The sequence below is a fragment of the Mercurialis annua genome, linkage group LG8 (genome assembly GCF_937616625.2).
Source record: "Mercurialis annua linkage group LG8, ddMerAnnu1.2, whole genome shotgun sequence".
Taxonomy (NCBI): domain Eukaryota; kingdom Viridiplantae; phylum Streptophyta; class Magnoliopsida; order Malpighiales; family Euphorbiaceae; genus Mercurialis; species Mercurialis annua.
In genome coordinates this window covers 2,466,553-2,486,700 of record NC_065577.1, presented here as the reverse complement: position 1 = coordinate 2,486,700, position 20,148 = coordinate 2,466,553, and the positions used below count along the sequence as shown (strand labels likewise).

The 20,148-nt window shown below is 29.5% G+C and overlaps 3 protein-coding genes across 4 annotated transcripts; 1 reads left to right on the top strand and 2 right to left on the bottom strand.

Annotated features, from left to right (window-relative positions):
• Nucleotides 1-2,548: 2,548 nt before the first annotated feature.
• LOC126659865 (probable xyloglucan endotransglucosylase/hydrolase protein 10) lies at nt 2,549-5,283 on the bottom strand. Its single transcript, XM_050353188.1, has 4 exons — nt 5,072-5,283; nt 4,892-4,992; nt 4,352-4,545; nt 2,549-3,174 (listed from the first exon to the last, which is right to left on the bottom strand). The coding sequence occupies exons 1-4, from the start codon at nt 5,247-5,249 to the stop codon at nt 2,772-2,774; spliced, it is 876 nt and encodes a 291-aa protein (XP_050209145.1). The 5' UTR covers nt 5,250-5,283; the 3' UTR covers nt 2,549-2,771.
• A 2,695-nt stretch (nt 5,284-7,978) lies between these two features.
• On the top strand, nt 7,979-11,731 carry LOC126660581 (uncharacterized). Of its 2 annotated transcripts, none has more exons than XM_050354146.2 (2): nt 7,979-8,129; nt 9,611-11,731. In XM_050354146.2, exon 2 carries the CDS (start codon nt 9,668-9,670, stop codon nt 11,402-11,404), a length of 1,737 nt encoding a protein of 578 aa, XP_050210103.1. In that variant the 5' UTR covers nt 7,979-8,129; nt 9,611-9,667; the 3' UTR covers nt 11,405-11,731. The 2 variants fall into 2 exon arrangements, with proteins under 2 accessions (XP_050210103.1, XP_050210102.1); XM_050354145.2 differs by lacking the exon at nt 7,979-8,129 and adding an exon at nt 9,285-9,471.
• Nucleotides 11,732-13,828: 2,097 nt separating this feature from the next.
• Nucleotides 13,829-15,985, bottom strand: LOC126661267 (uncharacterized). Its single transcript, XM_050355096.2, has 2 exons — nt 15,296-15,985; nt 13,829-14,749 (listed from the first exon to the last, which is right to left on the bottom strand). The coding sequence occupies exons 1-2, from the start codon at nt 15,871-15,873 to the stop codon at nt 14,023-14,025; spliced, it is 1,305 nt and encodes a 434-aa protein (XP_050211053.1). The 5' UTR covers nt 15,874-15,985; the 3' UTR covers nt 13,829-14,022.
• Nucleotides 15,986-20,148: the final 4,163 nt, after the last annotated feature.

Sequence of the window (20,148 nt, the reverse complement as noted above, 5' to 3'; positions counted from 1 at the left end):
ATTTGTTATTTCTGCATTTGTTCTTTTAGGATTTTAATTTGAATCATCCCAATATACCAGTTTATCATTATAATCCTATGTTTGTAGATATCATAAAATTATCATGCACAGAAGATGGTTTAAGTTAAGTTATTGGCTTTAACCAATTGTCGTTTTATAGTATTTAGGAATCCAACTGGTCTGACCGGTTTTTAATCTAATTGCAAACCGAATGTTATTATTTGGTTCTTTCCTAGAAAGGAGAAAATATATGATCCAACTCTTTTGGGCAGAGATTTTTACGCTCCACACATTCATTTCTGCACTCCAAAATTCAGTAATTTGTCCTTAATGCCCTTAAGACTTCCACCTTTTGTCTTTTCCTAATACTAGTTTTGCATTACGTGCTATGCACGTGGCTCGTAACGTTACTCGTCAATGAACATATTAATAAATTAATTATAATTATATCAATTTTTTATTTATAATTAATATTAAATTAGTTAAAAAAATTTGTAAAAGTAAATATAATATATTAGGCTATTAAATTTTTTTCCATACTGAATTTATTTTTCTTTTGGTTTTATAATAATCATAATTAAATAATTAACTTAATTTTATTAATAATACCTTTAAAAATAATAATATATAAATTTAAATAATAATATATTGACTAAATACAGTATTTTAATTTTGTAGTTCAATCAAACTAAAAGATAGGTATTTCTACTAATTCGGAGACAATTTAGTTATTTTTTAAATACTAAAAACGAAATTGGAGATAATTTAACTACCTGTTCTAATTAGGACTTTAATTACAATAGTGAACTAATTAGTTAATGACTATAAAACCTTTATTTAGTAGTAAACTGAAAAGGATTATTCAATAAATTTGCCTCCCCCCCATCCGTGCTTTTATATATAGTATAGATTACTTGCACACTGTCAATTAATAATCTCCACCTTCATATTTCTTCTCCGTCCCTTCTACTCCTTTCTTATATTTTATTTTTTCTTCACATAACTGTAAATATTACCACTATATATTTTTTATCACCTTAATTTATAAATATATATTAATTTATTATTTTGAATATAACATTTGATAATTTAATTATTTAGTGTCCGTGATATAAAAATATATAAATTTAATTTTTTATATATATATATTGCTGTAATTTATTATTTTTTAAATATATTTTACACTGATTTCATAAAATTTATGAACATGAAAAAATATGAACATATCAATGGTTTAAAATTTTATAATTATAGTTGGACTGATACTTTTTAACGAAAAATGAAGCTAATGAAAAGAAATTCAATATATTTGATAAAATAATAATAAAATATTTAATTATAATTATATATATATATATATTGAAATTTTAATAAATTTAATCTACAATTTATATAATATACAAATTATTAATTAAATATTTATTCATATTTTTAGACCTTTATAGTAATTTTAGATGGGAGATTTTAAATATTTTGAGATAAAATATCTAATTGACTAAAAATAAAATATAAGTATGCAAATGTATATATATTAAATTAAGGAAGTTCACTTTTGATACTTTACAATCTAATTAATATCTTTCTAACTACTTTTGTCATACAGACTCTAAAATTGAAAGTGAGTATAACACAAGAAGTAAATTATATAATGTGCCAATTTATTCCAGCTAAGCATAAATGAATAAGGAGAGTACAGTAGAAAGGAGAGTGAGTGAGAAAAGGAATAAGATTTTAAGGTTAAATTGGTCAATCTAAGAAAATTATGGAGTGCAAACATCAACTATTGGAGTGTGAAAATCGGTACCCAACTTTTTTGAAATGAAAAAACTCTTCAAAATTAATAACTATTGAACCGGTTAAATTATCAAAAAAAATCATACGGTTAAATTATCAAAAAAAATCATACTCCCTCCGTTCCATTTAAGAAGGGACATATCTTATTTTTATTTGTCCCACTTATGAAGGCCATATCGTGTTTTTTGTGCCAATTTATATGAATTTTTCTTTTTTACCTTATTTTCTCTTTCCATAATTAGTATATACATAAAATACAACACTATAAATAGGGGTAAAATAAGAAAGCATTATAATAGTTAATGCTTTCTTAATCTATGTGAAAAAGTCATTTGTTCCTTCTTAAACGGGACGGAGGGAGTATTATTTTTTAATTAAGATCTAATGGTGAAAAAATCCAAACATTTATAATTTGTTGCAATTTAATTCAAATTTTTTAATTTTCTAATAATAATCAAATTATAGTTTTCCGTTGTAATAATAGTCTAATAGCCTAATTTTGATAAAAAGTTGGCCACTAATTTGGCTATTATTGCAACGAAAAAATGCAATTTAGCTATTATTATAAAAAAATTGAATTTAATTGCAACAAATTATAAAGATTTTGATTTTTTTCACTATTAACTTTTAATTAATTAAAATGTGTTTCTTCTACTAATTTATGAATTCATTAGCTTGTTGAAGTTCTATGCATATGTATAAAATTTACATATGTAAACTAATAGGAGTTCTATGCATACTATCCGGAAAAAAAGAGAATAATTTATCTGTTTTTGTTTAGATTGGAGATGCAACGAACCGTATAAGCTATACATTAAGAACAACGCACACATTTATAATCACCATAAAAATTAAATCCCTATTTAACTAGATGAATGTGGCGAAGTAGAAATTCGAACTCAAAGCCTCCATAATTCTCACAGAGTAAGAATATCAGTATGATCACTCTCCGAGCCGATTTCTCCCTTTTTATAAACCTAATATTTAGAAAGAAAACATTCCTTTGGAAGATTGTCATGAAATCTCTCTTTATCTAGACAATAGTCATAAATCATGTGATGCAACCTAACCCATTTAAACCATCTTCTTTGTATAGAAGTAAGAGTATTAAATCTCTTATTATTCCACCAATTTGTAACACTATCTGCCCTACAAAACCTTGGATTTCCAGTCCAAACACACCCATCAATGGTATAATTACTAAAAGATGCAATAAATGGAGATTTTGACCAATCAATTTTGACTTTTCCACCACTTGTTGCCCAATTTTCACCATTCCATATGCTAGCCTTGATGCTCATTGGTTGCCATCTTGGATATGCCACTCCTTTGTCTGCATGGTTTCTGTATACTCTAATTGGAATTGAATCCACCATGAACCTATTATAAACAACAGAGTTTCATCTATTAAGGTTTTTTTTTTGTCAAATTACAACTATAAGTAGTTATGTAGAATTCGGAAAAATTGCAAGGACTATTCAAAAAGGATTAATGTCATATAAAATTACCAACTTTACATATTTTGTCGTTTGATCACGCCGTTTAAAAATCGTACTAATTTTCATACACGAACTATCAATTTTTCTCAAATCCATAATATCGTTTAAAAATTCGGTTAAAATTGTTGAGTTGACAATCACATAGTGACATGCCATAACGAATCTAATGGTGACACATCGGCATTTTTCACCGGAATTTTGAACTGTATATGGATTTGAGAAAAATTGATAGTTGGTAGCAGTGACGAATCTAGACCGTAAATTGAGGTAGGGCGCAATTCAATTAAAAAAAACAAAATATTATACATTTAAAAATATGCACTAAAATTATCCTATTTTCTTTAATTAAAGTAGTGCATTTTCTATATAAAACACAATCAATTAATCTATTTTGAATGTAATTTTCTAGTAAAATATAATTGGGGTAGGGCCCAGGCACAGCCTGGCCCTAGCCTAACTCCGTCCCTGGTTGGTAGGAATATATGAAAATGACGATTTTTTTTAACGACATGATTAAAATGACAAAACGTATAAAACTAGTGAACTTTTATGATATTTTTCATTTTAAAAAGAAAAAAGAAATTCCCCAGCTTTTACACTTTTAACTACACTTTTTAGAATTTGGCACATAAAAATTCAACTTTATTTATTGCCATTTTACAGACCTATGTTATTATTTGGTTATTCTATTTATTAAAAATCGAAAAAAAAAACCGACATCTTTTGGTGAGAAAAATAATTTTGGGCCAAAAATATCAAAATATAAAAGGTTGAATTTTTTTAATCAAATTTTAAAAATATACTTAAATCGCTCAAAATGTGAAATAGTATATATTTTTTTAACAAATCCTACAAAATACAATTCATCTATAAAGTAATTTAACCAACTCGAGAGCCATTTAAAAATAATTCAAAATAATAGTCAAAATTTTAGTCGAGCTTCACCAATTATCAGTTATGGATTTTTTTTTATACATTAGAAATGTTGTCAATTGTGCACAAATGCATTTTATATTTTGATATTTTTGAGAAAGTTATAGTTAAAAAGTGGCACTTACACAATTTGATAAATGTTCCACAAGATAGAATATGTATGGAATTTAATTGTTGGATCGAACCAAAGATTAACTCTCTCTTCTCTATCATCAAACCCATCAGCATAAACATTGGTTTGAAGAATGTATGGTTTGCCAGCCACATTGCCAAGAAACTCAAAATCAATCTCATCTCTATTGGGTTGATTTGATGCCAACTGTAATAATATTCATCAATTCAAAAAAAAAACATATGAGGTCAAAATTACTATTTAGCCCGACATTTACGTTAAAATTACCTGTTTCCCTTCAATTTTAAATTTTTTATATATTTTGTTTCTAACGTTTAGATATTAGATAATTGAAGTTCCCCTATTGAAAAGTTTCAATCAAATTAAATTATATCGTAAACTATATATAATTTTTTTAATGTAAACTGAATTAAAATAATCAAACCGAACCAAATACGGTTGACCAAATTTGATTTGGTTCAATTTGAATAATACGAATCAGCTCGGTTCTGTGAAGTTTGAACCAAATACATCCTTTAGTACGTATACTTACATAAAATGCCACAACTGTGCCAGCTGAATTGCCCGGAACTAATTTTATTTGCACGTCAAATTGCCCAAACAAAAACATCTGATTCGAATCGAACGCCGATCCTGTGACATATTAATTCATTCGATTATGAAAGCTTATAAGAAACATGATAATTCATATATTCTACGTAAAGTTTCGTACCGGATTCTTGATCGAGCTTCAAGCTTCTCGACGTGCCATCTTCGGAAGTATTTACATGGCTAGGAGACCATGACACAAAAAAATCTTGGTTGAAATTTCCAGTAGATACAACAGAAGAAAATGAAATTTGGATGACGTTAAATATACAAAACCCAACTAGAACAATGAGTTTGATCATGATAAAGTTTGAAACGATCTTTGATGAATAAGGATTAATTGGTATATATTAGGAATATTATATAAAGGATTAAAATGCTCTATATTTATATAGGTATTGCATGGAAATGTGAAAAGAAAACGTAGTGTTTTGTTAAAGAAAGAATATCTTTTCAAAGAAGCAAAGGACCTCTTATTGTGAAAATTCCATTAATTTAATCTCCACAATTATGAAATTTCAGTTTAGTTACTTTAGTTTAGTTAAGTAATATGTTTCTTCAGTGAATATTAGCAGGTGTTTTAAAAACCGAGCCGATATGGCCGCTTGTTTATGATTCAACCGGTTCAACGACACCAATTCAACCAATTAAATTAAAAATACACACACACACACATATATTAGTCTACATAGTCAAAGTTTAGTGAATGATTAAAATTTAATAATTAAATCATGCTCTAACTATAAATACCGAAATCATATAAATTTTACGGTTTTATCAGTTCAATAGTTTTCAATACTTTTTACATTCTTGTCTAATTCAAAGATGTTGAACCGAAAATTTAATTTTCAAGACAAAATTGAACCGTACTGATTTTTTGGTTCACGGTCGATCGAACAAAATGGTCAGGCAAAACCATTGATAATTAGTGTGTAAATCATAATTGATGATAGCTTAATTTCTGGATAAAGTATTGTATAGTAAGCTTTGAATATGTCTCAGGCTTTCTCAAATCAAAGCCTTTTTGAAAAGAAATTAAGAAAGTGAGAAATTGTGTACTTTGTTTAATCTTTTATGAGTATTTTTTTGGTAGAATAACTTGTTCTTTCAAGCTTCTCTTTGTGCTATTTTGGAGGATTACATTTTATTCTTTGCCTCTTTGCCTAGGGTTTTTTTGTATGGATTATCTCACATTTTCTAATGTGCAAATATATTACAATCTCATTACATTCTATACATGTTTGTGTCAAAATTTAGGCAAAATTCGTATTTAGGTCTCTGTAAAGTCTAATTTTTTCCATTAAATCCCTATATTTATATTTGTCAATATTGGTTTCCTACTCATATAACTTTATAGACATTAGATCATTCTATTACGAAAATAAAAACTTCATGCGCTCTTAGTACGACTAAGATAATTTTTTTTTATCTATTTTTTACTTAAACTTTATTAAAATTTAATGTATGCTCTTTTATTCTTACTAACATTAAATGTCTAAATTGATTTTTAACAGTCTGAATTAACAAAAATGTGTTACACCCATGTATATTTTAGGGAATGTCAAAAAAATCACGAAAGTTACATGTTTTCTCATTTTAATTTTTTTCATTTTCATACACGAACTACCACTTTTTTTCAAATTTATATACGGTGCTAAGCTGGCACTCATTCATTGTTGTAAAATGACCTTCATCTCAACGAATTACACCAATTAGAATACAAATTAAAATTTAAAATCAGTTCAAAGGCCATAGTTCAAATATAATCAAAGTAAATTATTACCCATAGATTAATATTACTTCACTTTATAATTATGTATTTTAATTTTGTTAGTTCAAATTACATGTTTTAATTTAAAACTAATTTTAAATAAAATAATATCACGTGAATTAAAGCACAAGCGTCGGATTAATTAATATTTTATCTATTCTCTAATCTGTCACCATTGTTACCCCCGAAAATAAGGCAGGAAGTGGACGGCAAAAAATTTGCATGGTCCATCACGCCCAGCTCTGGTCGATACAAAATTCAAACAAAAACTACCCATGATCGGCTTGTTTCCACAATGACAAATAAGGTTTAATAGTAATAAATAACTTAAATAACAAAAACATTAAAGTTTTTATTAATTTAATTTGTAATATTTTATATATGTATGAACTATTTAATAAATAATATATATGCAATATAAACCAGTGTTGTAAGAATTAAACCGGACCGACCGGTTCAACTAATTTGACCATATACTCCATTACTATAATTTAGTTCAGTTTGATTTTTTTTTTTAAAGTAAAATTTATGGTACAATCTCTTTGAACATATTAGAAAAATGAAATTCAATTTTTTTTTGTATCGATTAGATTATAAAAACTGCTCGAGTCTTTATTCATTAGTTAGAATTTGATGTATTGACTAGTTACAATTTTATGTTTATATTTACATTTTAATTGTATAGCTCATTTTTTTTATAAAAAATATTCAGATTATAATTATTTATGTAAATTTATATATTTTTACTAAATCAATTAAATTAGTACTTGGATTAATTGATTTTAAACAATTACGGGAGAATTTTTTTCAGTCTGAAATAAATGATTTGTGACCATCTAATTCATCTTTGACCCTCCATTATTTTTAAAATCGGGAATAACCTTCCTCTAGCATTGACTTTATTACAAATTCTATATTTTTTTGAAATTTTCGGATAACATTCCGATAGCTACGTTAATTCCGCCCTTGACTATATACTGAAAGCTACGTCGCTTCGACCATCTGGTCCGGTTTTTAAAACACTCATGTAAACAAACCAACCCACCACCCTACCCACTACCCACTAACTGCCTAAGATTCATTTAATATCCTAAGTTCATTTTTAACAAACTAAAAGAGATGAAGTTTCCTAATTCTCACAATTTCCACTTAAAATCACTTAACCTCTAAAAACTTTCCACAACTTGAAATAAAAAAATAAAAAAATAGTTCACCTCAAGATCAAAATAAAAATATTAAAATAAGAAAAAATCAAATCTTTTACTAAACTAGAGTTTCATTTCATAAACCCTTCAAATTTCCAAAAAAAGAACTGCCCTTTCTTTAACCATCTCTAATTCCTTGCTTAGATTAGTCATTTTTAATAGCTCAAGCAATAAATATTTTCCACTCTCTCACTCTACATCTTCAGGTACTTCATTTTTTACTTAGATTGATTGATTAATTATCTTTTTTTTTTCGGATTATTTTGAGCTGTTTACAGTTTTTTTAATGGCCATTTGATGAATATTTTGTTGGTTTTGTAATTGGAAACTTGTTTTGAGCTAATTTGGCATTGTGGGTATTGATTTTAATGATAAATAGATCAAATCTTTTGGATTATTAGTTTGTGGGTTTTGCTAATTGGAAGATTTAGTGTTTGTTTTTTTTAATTGGGAACTTGTTTTGAGGTACTTTGGCGTTATGGGTTTTGATTTTAATGATGAGAAGTTTAGATTTTTAGGATTTTAATTTGTGGTTTTTGCTAATTTTGAGTTTTAGTGTTTGTGTTTGTAGATTTGATTTTTAGGGTTCCTCCTTTTGCATTGTGTTTCTAATTCTATAAAAAGTTATAAGCTTTCTTTTGTTGTATTGTAAGCCATTTCCATTTTGTGTTTGGATTGGATTTAATGAATTTTACATTTTCTGGTATGAAATTAGACTGAAAAATTGAATGCTTATTTTGAAGTTCAAAAGGAATATGATAGAAATGAGAGTGTAAATTGTGTTGTTCTAAGTAATGTTAGTCAGTCCTACAAAAATTCTCGGTTTGCATATCAAAATCTGAACATTACACTAGATTGAACTCCCTTTATGATCATCTTAATTGTTTCTTGTAATAACAACTATGAAAGACGTAATTACGAGAACAAAATTGTCTCGGTTGTGCCTTTTCCGAACACTTGATATAAAAAATGATCATAGGCGTTTCATTGAAGTTTTAGCTAAGTCTTGTCAATATGTTCTAAAATTTGGAGTGATATAGTATTTTATAAAACTTGAAGATGGTTGACCTTTTCAAAAGTTTGAAGGAGACCGCCTAAATGATCATAAAATTAGGTGTTTCATCGAAGTTGTAGCTAAGTCTCGTCAATTTGTTTTGAAAATTGAAGTGATATTGTATTTTAAACAACTTGAATATCGTGGACCTTTTCAGAGTTGGAAGGAGACTATCTTTTGTGTACCTTGATTGGGAGGGCAATAGATTTCAATACCTACATTTTTCTAAGTAATAAATGATTGAAGAAATATAGTTAAAAAGTTGCTTTAATGTGTCTGATAAAGGCTCCAGACTTGGTTAAAACTAGTGGACTTGGTTTTTCTTTTATTAACTTTCTTATTTTTTGTACTTTGTGTGAGATCTTTAGAAAATTCACGTGGTGCATGGTAGATTTAAGCTAGTTAAATGGGTGTCGGTTCCACGAGCTGCATAAAATTTTGGGACTGTTCTTCGGGGTTTTATGTATCCGTTGTTGGCTAAACTATTGAATTTGGTAGCTTCTTAGGATTTCATACTGTAGAGTTTTAATTTGGTTGTTCAGTATTATAGTTTTATTATCTTTATCAGTTTACGTTTTTTATTTTAAGTTTAACCGTGACATTAATTAATTTTGAATTTTTGGCCATATGCAGTTTTTTTACTTGCCATATCCAGAAGGCGACACGAGCAGTAGATTGTTGGAGTCCGTCATGATTAAACGGACACCAAATAGAAACGCTAGATCCAAAGGCTTCAAGGCTAAGCATGCTCTTCAGATTTGTTTATTGCTTGGTGTCTGCTTCTGGTTAATCTATCAAGTCAAGCATTCTCATGAGAAGAAGAAGGAGTTTGATGAGAAAGATGCAAAGGTCTCTATCAGAAGTCAGAGCGGTGACGATTTCTCAATCTTAGGAAGGAAAAGTCTACTGCCTCGAGTGCAGGAGACGAGTAAAGATGATAAACACGAGGAAGATGATGAAGAAGAAACAACAACAGAGGAAGAAGTTAATAAGAATGAAGAAAATAAACTTGAGCAAAAGCAGGTAGAAAATGAAATTAAGCGTGAAGAGGAAGAGCGAGAAGACGGAAACAATCCCGAAGACAAAGAAGAAGAAGAAGAAGAGGGGGAAGAAGGTTTTAAGAAGGAAGAAGCAAAAGAGGGAGAAGACGGAAAGAAGCATGAAGATGAGGCACGAGAATATGAAGAAACTAAACGGGAAGAGGAAGAGAGAGAGAAAAATGAAGGAAACAAGCCCGAAGATGAAGAGCAAGAAGAAGAAGAAACTAAGAGTGAAGAAACGGAAGAGGAGGGAAGAGGAGGGGGCGATGATGAGATAGATGAACATGATCAAGAGAAGACAGAAGGAGAAGTTGATCGTGAGGATTTTGTCGATGACGAGAAAGAGAGAATATTAGAAGGTGACGAGAAGGAAAGTACAAATGATGAAGGTGAAAATAAGGAGTCTCTAATAGACAATGAAGCTTCGACTGAGGATCGGGATCACGATGGCGGTGTACAACATGATCACGAGGCTCGGGAAGTTAATTACAGGGCTGATGATGCTTCCAGTGCGGTGACCCATGATACCCCAGCCATAAGCATGGACCTTGAGAAAGGAAGTTCGGATAGCTCAGATGTGAACTCAGTATTGAATAATTCAGAACTGGAGATGAATTCCGATAATCACAGTGGAGATCAGAATAACTCGACACTACCGCTGAAAGATGGTGAGAGTGACCCTTCATTGAATGTCACTCATGGTGAAGACAAGGGTGATGAGATTATCAACTCTGAAAAGCTGCCGAATAATGCAACGACAGATTCCCAATTTAATATTCAGATTGAAGCAAGCAATGACACGATGAATGTGAATGCAGAAGGTGGCAGTAATCCAGCTGATGGGAGCAATGAATCTTCTGGTACGACCGAGAAGAATGAAACGGTAGAGACGTATGATTCAAATAAATCTCAAAATGTGACCAGTGGTGGTGATGGGGAAACGTTGAGCTTAAAAACCACTGAATCAGAACAAGTCAACAATGCGGTCACTTCTGATGGCAAGGAACTGATTTCTAATTCAAATATCTCGGATATAAATGCGAATAGTGACTCGCTTTTTGGAGACTCAAATAATGGTTCAGATACGACCGTTAAACCTGAAGTTACAGCTGAAGTAGAGGTCAATACTGACTCAAGTTCAGCGAAAAATGAGACTACCGATGCTTCTCAAAATGAGAACTTGATCATCGAGAGTAAATCAGGTGAGACCGACGAAAGCACGGACTCTTCTGCAACAGATGGCGATGGGACTGAAGTTGTTCATGACCCCATTGACACATCCGATTCTTCCATTGGACAAGACGAGAAAGAGGCTCGCATTGATTTGGGTACGCTTCCAGATAATAACTCAGAAGCTGTTAACAGCCGCGATGCAGCAACAGAATAAGAACTCTTACAAAACATCTTTTCGTGCTTACTGAGCGACTTGAAGTTTGGAGTCGACTCGAAATATCAACCTCTGTCACATGTCAGTATGCGTGTTTTTTTAGCATTTCAGGGAAATGTCTGCAGTTCGACGTTGTTAACGGGGAGTTTGATGTTGTTAACGGGTTCGTATCCGTGTAATTTATGGTAACTTGATTTGTTTAAATTATTTAACTTTATTCTATAGGTGTATGCTGATGTTTGTTGTTTTTAAAAGCAGAAAGGTTTTGTTCAATGGTAATGTATCATAGATGTTGCAATTGGAATGAGTTTAGGTTGAGAAAATTTAGTTTGAGTTTCATCTTTAGATTGTCTGCTTCCTGGTTGTTTTGGTTAATTCGGTTAATTTTGTTTTTGGTTAATTTGATTACGGTTAAGATTTATGTGTGGCATCGGTTTAAAATATTTTGATTTTAATCGATAAGTTTGTGATGTCAAGTCATTTTGAAGTGCAAGCAAAAGTGAAAACACAAATTTAAGTCTTTGCACTATCCCATTTTTTTGAATTAGATCTCTTCATTTTTATTTTTAAGTTTCAGTTAATGTATTTTTAATATAGTAATAATTAAGTCCCTCTATCGCATACAAGTTGTAGTGGATGGATCCAATTAAAAAAAAGTGATAATAGAGGGATCCAAAGATATATTTTGCCTAAGCAAAATCAAAGTCGGTCAATATGTATGGGTTGGATAGCACCACTTGGTTAGCTAAAAACCAAGTCTTGTTGATTCATAAAATGTTAATCACAATTTACAACCCCACCACCTCTCCCATTCACAAGCCTAATGCTTCCTTTTCTATTGGGTAGGTGCATGAGAAATTTATAGACCGGGTCTAGGTAAGAATTTTCCGATAAGAAAATGACAATCAAACATATTGCTACTATTTGAAATTGTTATTTATTGGTGGTCCGATAGTAAAAAGATTTGAAAATGATTGGCATTGAAAATTCAGAAATTAAACTGAATTAGAGAGGTAAATTTGATTCGGATTGGTTTTTGATTTTTTTAATGTTTTAAAATGTAAATTATTTTTATCTTAAAATTTTATAATAGATAAACCAAGTCAATCGTTTAGGAGTGCTTATCCCATATAGCTATTGCGTCACGTTATTTTTACAACAAGATAATGAGTATTTATAATAGGGAATTTTTTAATTATTGTTTATTTTTTTATCATTCAATTTTTCACATAATCAGCGTACTATTGATTTATTGTCCGAATAATATGGCACAACGATTGTGTTGTATAATTATACATCGTTTGGACTCGGGAAACACCCTTGGCTTGCTATGCATCCCGGAAGAAAACAATAGGATAAATATTATATTCTCATCTTATTTGGAAAAGGTATGAGCTATCATACTAGGATAAGTGTTTTGCACCCTTTTCTGACAGAATAATTCATAATTCAGATTTCAATTTTTAATTCATCTCAGATTTAAATTTTGACATTACAGATTCACTTTTCTTGATTCAGCATTATTCATACATATTCAGAGATTAATTACAAATTATTAGTGAAATTTGTATAGCACTAATTTAATTTAGACATATTTAAGTTATGAACTATGTTCTTAAAAATAATACTCTATATTGATAGCACTATTTTTTTTAGGAAAGCAGTAATTTAATTTTAGACATATCTAAGTTATCAGTTATTTTGATCATTTTATTAAATATAACTTTTAAAAATAATTTAAATATTTTAATCTATTATTTAACGAATTGAAACAAATTATATCAAAACATCATTTAAATTTATTTTCGATTATATAATTCTTATATCTAACTTATACAACTCTCTCTAGACTAAAATCAAATACTAGTTATGTAAAATAATTATTTATAAAAATAAATAAATATCAAAAATAGGTATGAATTTGGATTAAAATATTTAAATTATTTATTAGGAATATACTCCAAAATTATAAATATAAAGAAATTATTAAGCTTGAATTGTTAAGTTTGACCTAGTTATAATTTCAAAACTTTCTTTGCAATTTCCACCAACATTGGATTCTGTTTACAAAGTCTTTTACAAGGTCTTCAAGTTATGACCAATAAATTTATAAGTATTTTAAAACTCAAATCCCTGGCCGACTTGGTGTAAGCATATGGTTCCTTACAATAAAATAATTTCAAAAACTAATGTGTTTACAGTTTAAACACGTACGTAAAACAGTTTTTCGCTATTTAATGAATTCAATGATTTTTTATTTATTCAATTTCGATTCAAAAAGGTTGAATTAAATTTTAATTTGAAGGAAGAACCGACTGAACTGACCTCTAATTCTCGGTAAAATCAACCGGTCCGATTTGATTATTAAAACAATAGAACTTTTAAATAAAAAAATACATTAACAAAACACATAGCACAAGAAAAGAATTAAAAGAATTGTTTATTTATATATAATTAAATAAAGCCTGCTTAGTCATTCCTCACTATACAAAAAAAAAAAAAATTAAACAATTTAATAAACATCCAGCTCAAAAACTTCTGTAACTAAATGTCAGCCAAAAGAATCCAAAACCTAACCAACTCATCAAATTATCCTAAAACGACAACTGAATCCTCAATTAAACGACAAAACTCTGACTCTGTTGTTGCCTCAGTTGTTTCCTTAGCTTCTGAGAGAATAGTTTACACGCATCCATACTCAGATCCATCGCCGCCGCTAATGCCACGTAAGCCGCCGCATCCTCCTTGCAATTCACATGCTGTACCCCGATTTCCACCTCCGGCGTACTGCAATTATTGTCGCCTTTCACCGTGGACGACATTACGAATCCTCTGTACAAAAATTGCGAAAAAACTCCGAATTCGGATCCGGACCATGACCCGGAACCTGACCCATACCCAGATCCGAAATCACAGCTGCTATGCGGGCTGCAAACCGGAGTGGTAACACTATTAGTCGTGTCGATGGTGAATTTGCCCCCGTTTTTAGTGTTCACGGTGGAATTGACTAACGTGGTGTTCGTTGGAGTGGCGGTCGCAGTGTCGTGAATTAATTCGAACCGGTAACCCAACTCATTGGTTTTCGGTTCCCGCCATGCTTCCATGCGGCCCCATGGTTTCCATGTACCGAGTGATGGGCGGAGGATTAACCAGGCTCCGGGGTTGGATCGGTCGACCCGATCCGAACCCGGGGATGGGACAAATGGTGTGACCATTGATGCCATTGCAACGGGTGACCCGGATAGATCATGGATTGTGATGGTCCAACCCTTTCTTTCTTTTGTTGGTTGGTCCTTTTCATTTCCGAGCCAATTTCTTGATGTGCTTGGTTCTAGAATTGATTGCCTGTAAAATCACAATGTAAGATTTAAAAATCAGCATTTCAATAAAAATCATCAATAAATTGAAATGAAAAACGGCAAAATATCGCAAAATTAATTTTTAAAAAAAATATAAAAGAGATTTCCGAAAAATATAGATCACTGAAACTGAAAAAACACCAAAATAAAAAAAATCGAATCGGAAGAAGTAATATTTTTACATAACAAGATAAATATAAACTACAAAAATTTCAAAAATGTTGTTAAAAAATAAATAAAACGATAAACTACAACACTCAAATAGATTTTAACAAAAAAAATAAAAACCAAATCAAAGGGTTTTCCCCGTCTCTAACGCCTATACGTCACGATCAATTAACTCACATTTAACAATTTTAGTTAATTATAGGACTAATACTCTCTAATCTTAAGTAATTAACTCCAAATTATATAAAACGAACGCGTTCACGGACAACGAGAATCCATTTTGGCTAAATATGAGTTAATCGACTCTACCGCACAAGTTCAGACACCGAATCGACCCTTTTCTCGTATTATAAAAGCAAATTACCTTTCTCCAGAGTTTCTCAGACCAAATTTACAAGTAAAAACAGCTTGTTTAAGATTTCCTTGAACTTGAAAAACCTGGGGACTACACTCAGGTTCGCCACCAAATTGAAACACAAATCTCGGGTCGGGTTCACCTCGAACACAAAAATAAAACTCAATCTTCTTCTTCGTATTATTATTATCTTCCCCAATTCCAATCCACCCATTATGCATAACACAAGCCCTAGTTTCACACTTTTTCAAGTCAATTAAAACCCTAACTTTCCCCACAAGCTTCTCACTCTTCACGAACCCGCACGAATTTTCACTTCGAGAGTATATTTCAAGAATCAAATTTGTGGGTTTTGTAGAGGCCGTGATTTTCTTGATTTGGGTACTGTCAAGATTGAAACTTGCCGCTAAAGAATTTGAAACGCAGTTATTTTCTTGATTTTGCAGTGTGGGAACTTTTGCTGATTGAGTGGTGAAATTCTTGAGCTTAATCTTGCAAAAATATGAGTTTTTTAGGGTTGAAAATGAGTTTGGAAACTTGATTGCCAAGTTACCGACTAGGATCCGGATGAATGGGCATGGATCCATTTTTGTAGTGGTGGTGGCGCCGCCGTGTGCGGTGGTTGGAGTGGTGGTGGGATTTGAAAAAGTGGGGAGAGATGGGGGTTTGAAGAAGTTGGGGGATATATAAGAGTTGGCAATTGGAATAATAATAATTAATAAAATAATGAGTGATATATTAGCTGTAATATATTAGCTGGGTTCTATTGGATTAAATGAGTAAATGGTATAATGTGGTCAAGCTCAGTTTGAAGGTGTGAGATCTCTTATTTTGTAATTATGTGATTAGTGTGTAATTAATTGATTAATTTTCATAGGATTCTCTAGTTCACATGGTTATGAAACTTAGAAACAGATAAGAGGGGGAATCATTAGTGGTAGATGATTAGTCATTTCCTAATTAGTCTTTTAATAAATTTATGAGCTTAGTATTGTCTTTTATTAAGAAATGATAAGGGAGATATCAAAGTTAAAATTTCAGATGAAATTAAAACGTTTTATAGCACTAGATTAGCATAAATTAAAATAAATTGCTTAATTAGTCATTTTTTTTATGAATTATCATATAAATTACTTAATATATTAATACAATTAGTAAACATGTTAGACAGAATAAACCCGTTTTATCTATTTTTGTGTGTCTCGTAAATTTGACTATACTGTTCATGCAAACTCATTTAAACTCAATTCATTCGTTTAATTTCATGTAGTATCGTGTATTTTAACAAAGTATAAAGTAAACTAATGGTCTTAATTTATTTTATGAAACTTTTGAAAAACCCTAGTCGTCTCTCTCTTTTAAAAAACCTCTCAAACTCTAATAAGTTTTTTTCTCTTATTCATTTGGGGGTGGTTTTTGGCCATTTTGGTCAAAAATCACCCCACCAATCTCTCAAATTTAGTTTTTTTCATAGTTTTTATCTTTAGTTTTTGAATAAAGTTTTTTTATTGGCCAATTTTGGTCTAGATCTAGAAATTATTTTCTATCATAATATTTTAATTGAGATTAGATCTAATCTAATTGAAATTAAGAGTAGTTTTTTTTCATCTTTGGAGATGAAATTGTTTTTTCCGGTGCAAACGACTTGGATCTCTGAAACAATTATAGGCAGCATCTTACGACGGATTTCATCAAGAACAGGTATGTTTTGCGTCAATATCGATGTTGTTGTTAATCTTCAAGAGAACAGATGTATCACATAAGATGTGATCAGTCGTGCATTCGAAGTTAGACTTCCTTAGAACGTTCAATAAATCTAGATTTTATTATTAGATCTATTTTTAGTCTACAAATTTGGGTGACTTTTGGTGGTTAGTTTAGCCCTAGTCGATGACTGTATTTTTACAGCTCTCATCATCTTTTCTAGAATAGTTGACTCAGTATGTTGAGAAACCGTTTATATAATTTTCGTTATTATTAATAAAAAATTTAGCCTTTGGTAAAAAAAAAAATTATTATATGGTATATAGATATAGAAAAAAGGATTTATAAATATATATACTTGGAAAGCAACATATCAATATTATTTATTCAAGAATAATAAATCATAATCGATAGTTTTGATCACACCTTAAAAATTTATATATTATTTTATTTATTATGTGAACAAAATTATAAATAATATCATAACTTGAATTATTTTACCAACAATTACTATATATATATATAATTTTTAAATAATAAAAATGTATGATATATTTAATTCTATAATCATGTTAAGAGAATAACAAAACAAATAATTTAAAAAATAGTAATGCAAAAAATGACAAAAAGGAAAATAAAGAAGATAAATTTAATTGGATGCAATCAATAATATGGTTAGAGTGTGGTTTATGAGGAAAGCGAGCGCACGGAAAGGCACAGTAAAACTGAAAGTAGGGGAAATATTTGGGTGGGAAGGAAGAGAAAGCGATAGAGTGGGGGGATGAGCTGGCAAGACAGTTTCGCACGTACAGTCAGCTATTTGGCCATTGCCAGCAAAGCAGTCCTTCTCTCTCATTTATTATTCCTTTTCTTCAATTTCAAGAATTCTTCTTTCATGAGATTTTTATACTCTTTAATTAATTTCATGGGTCGTTATTGATTTATGATATTAAATTGATTTGATAGTTTTGTCCAATTTATTTTTATTTAGAAAGATTAGAGCATCCCCAAATGGACTCTCTAAAATTGTCAAACTCTTTAAATTAAAGAGTTTGACAATAAATTAGGAGTCCAATGGACTCTCTATTCTTTATATTTAGAGTAGAGAGTGAAAATGGCTCTCCACATGTAGAGAGTCATTTTCACTCTCTACTTCATTTGTCAAATAGTAAAATTTTAAATTTTAAAAAATAAGGTGGTTATTTTTACTTTTAAATATTATATTTTTACTTTTAGTCAAAAAAATGAATAAATAAATGAATAAAACATTAAATAAATAAAAATTATTTTATCAATATTTAATATTTTATTAATATTTTATATGAAAACAAAATAAAATTTAATATTAGAGAGAAAATTAATTTAATATTATTATTATTTAATACTTTTATTTTATTATTAATTATTAAAATTATATATAATAAAAAAACTGATATTAAAGAGTCTATTGGAGTAAAATTTTAAATATCACTCTTTATCTTTAAGATGCTCTTTATTTTATAAAAGATGCTCTTTATTTTAAAGAATACCATTGGGATGCTCTTAGAGCACATCCGCTACTCTACTACACTTCATGCTAACAAAACAAATTATTTTTTCTTATTTTATTAATATTAGAGCTTTAAATGCTCTTTTTTTTCCATCTAAATATACAAATTATTATTCTTTAGAAATAATTCATTTCCAGATCCTTAAGCAATACTTGTTTTTTTTTCATTCGATCTTTAACCTATTTTTTATTCTTATTTGATCGTGCACCAAAATAAAAAATCATTTTTGAGTAATTGATTAACAAAAACGACACTATTTACGATAACAAATTGCATTTTTGAAAATAACGAAATAATGTTGTTTTTATGGTTTAGAGATTTAAAAATAATTTTTCGCTAAGTTGAGGGATCAGATAAGGACAAAAAATAATTTAAAAACTGGATGAATAAAATAATTATAGTTTAAGGACCTAAAATGGATTCTTTTCTATTATTTATTGATCAAACACCATTCTTATGAAATTTTGTTGAATTGGAACAATAGGAACATGATATAGCATAGTAAACAACAATTCGACCAAGGTATAATATAAAATCCAACCTTTTTCTGCAAAACATGAGACGCTTAGATAAAAAAGACGAATATTTTTTAATTGCATTCCGATCACTCCCGAAGCGACATACTTTATCAAATTTGAAGAATCAAAACGCCTAGTATCTATTCTATTCATTCAAATGAGAATATCTTTCTTCTTTAATTTAAATTTATTGAATGGTGGTAATTACAATTTTTGGTATTGATCAATGCAAATGGCCTTAAACATAACTAATACTCCCTCCGTCCTATTTTATTTGTCCATTATATTATATTTAGATGTTCTAAAATATTTGTCATAATTGTGTTATACACACATATTTTCCTCTTTTACCCCTAATATTTATGGATATAATTTATAGAATAATGTGTACCATAAATATATTTGTGCTGGCATTTAATGTTATTATTATTGTATTGACTATTTTTTTCTTTTCCAATATAGTAGTTCTAAATTAACTCAAGAATCAAAAAAGGGTATAAAAGAAGAATTGTTAGTATTTAATGTTTTGTTAATATGTATGAAAATAGGAAGTGGACAAATAAAATGGAATGGAGGGAGTATAATTTTATCAATGGCTAAATCACGATACCTAATACATATCACATATGATAGATACTCCTTCCATATCACATATGATAGATACTCCTTCCGTATGTGGAAAAATATATAGTAATACATTAGTTATGTCATATTTTTTTTTAAAAGACTAAAACTTTCATTGATAAAATAAAAATACATAAAGGAATAGTTTCTCAACAAATTAAAAGAACTAATCTAGAATAATGATGAGAGCTGTTTGATACATTCATCAAATAAGGCTTTTTCAACCATCAAAAGGTTACCCAAACACATAAATATTGAGACTACGATTTTGAAATCGCTTGATTCTTGAAACTTCAATCTTCAAACTTTTCAAGTCCTATCTTCAATATAGATCCAAAAACTATCTTCAATCCGCGAGATCTGATCTTCGTCTTTAAAGAAATTCTAAACAAATAGATTTTTATCTCATAACATCTTCGATTATCAAGAACATTCAACAAAAACTACAACAATTCTTAATAAGATT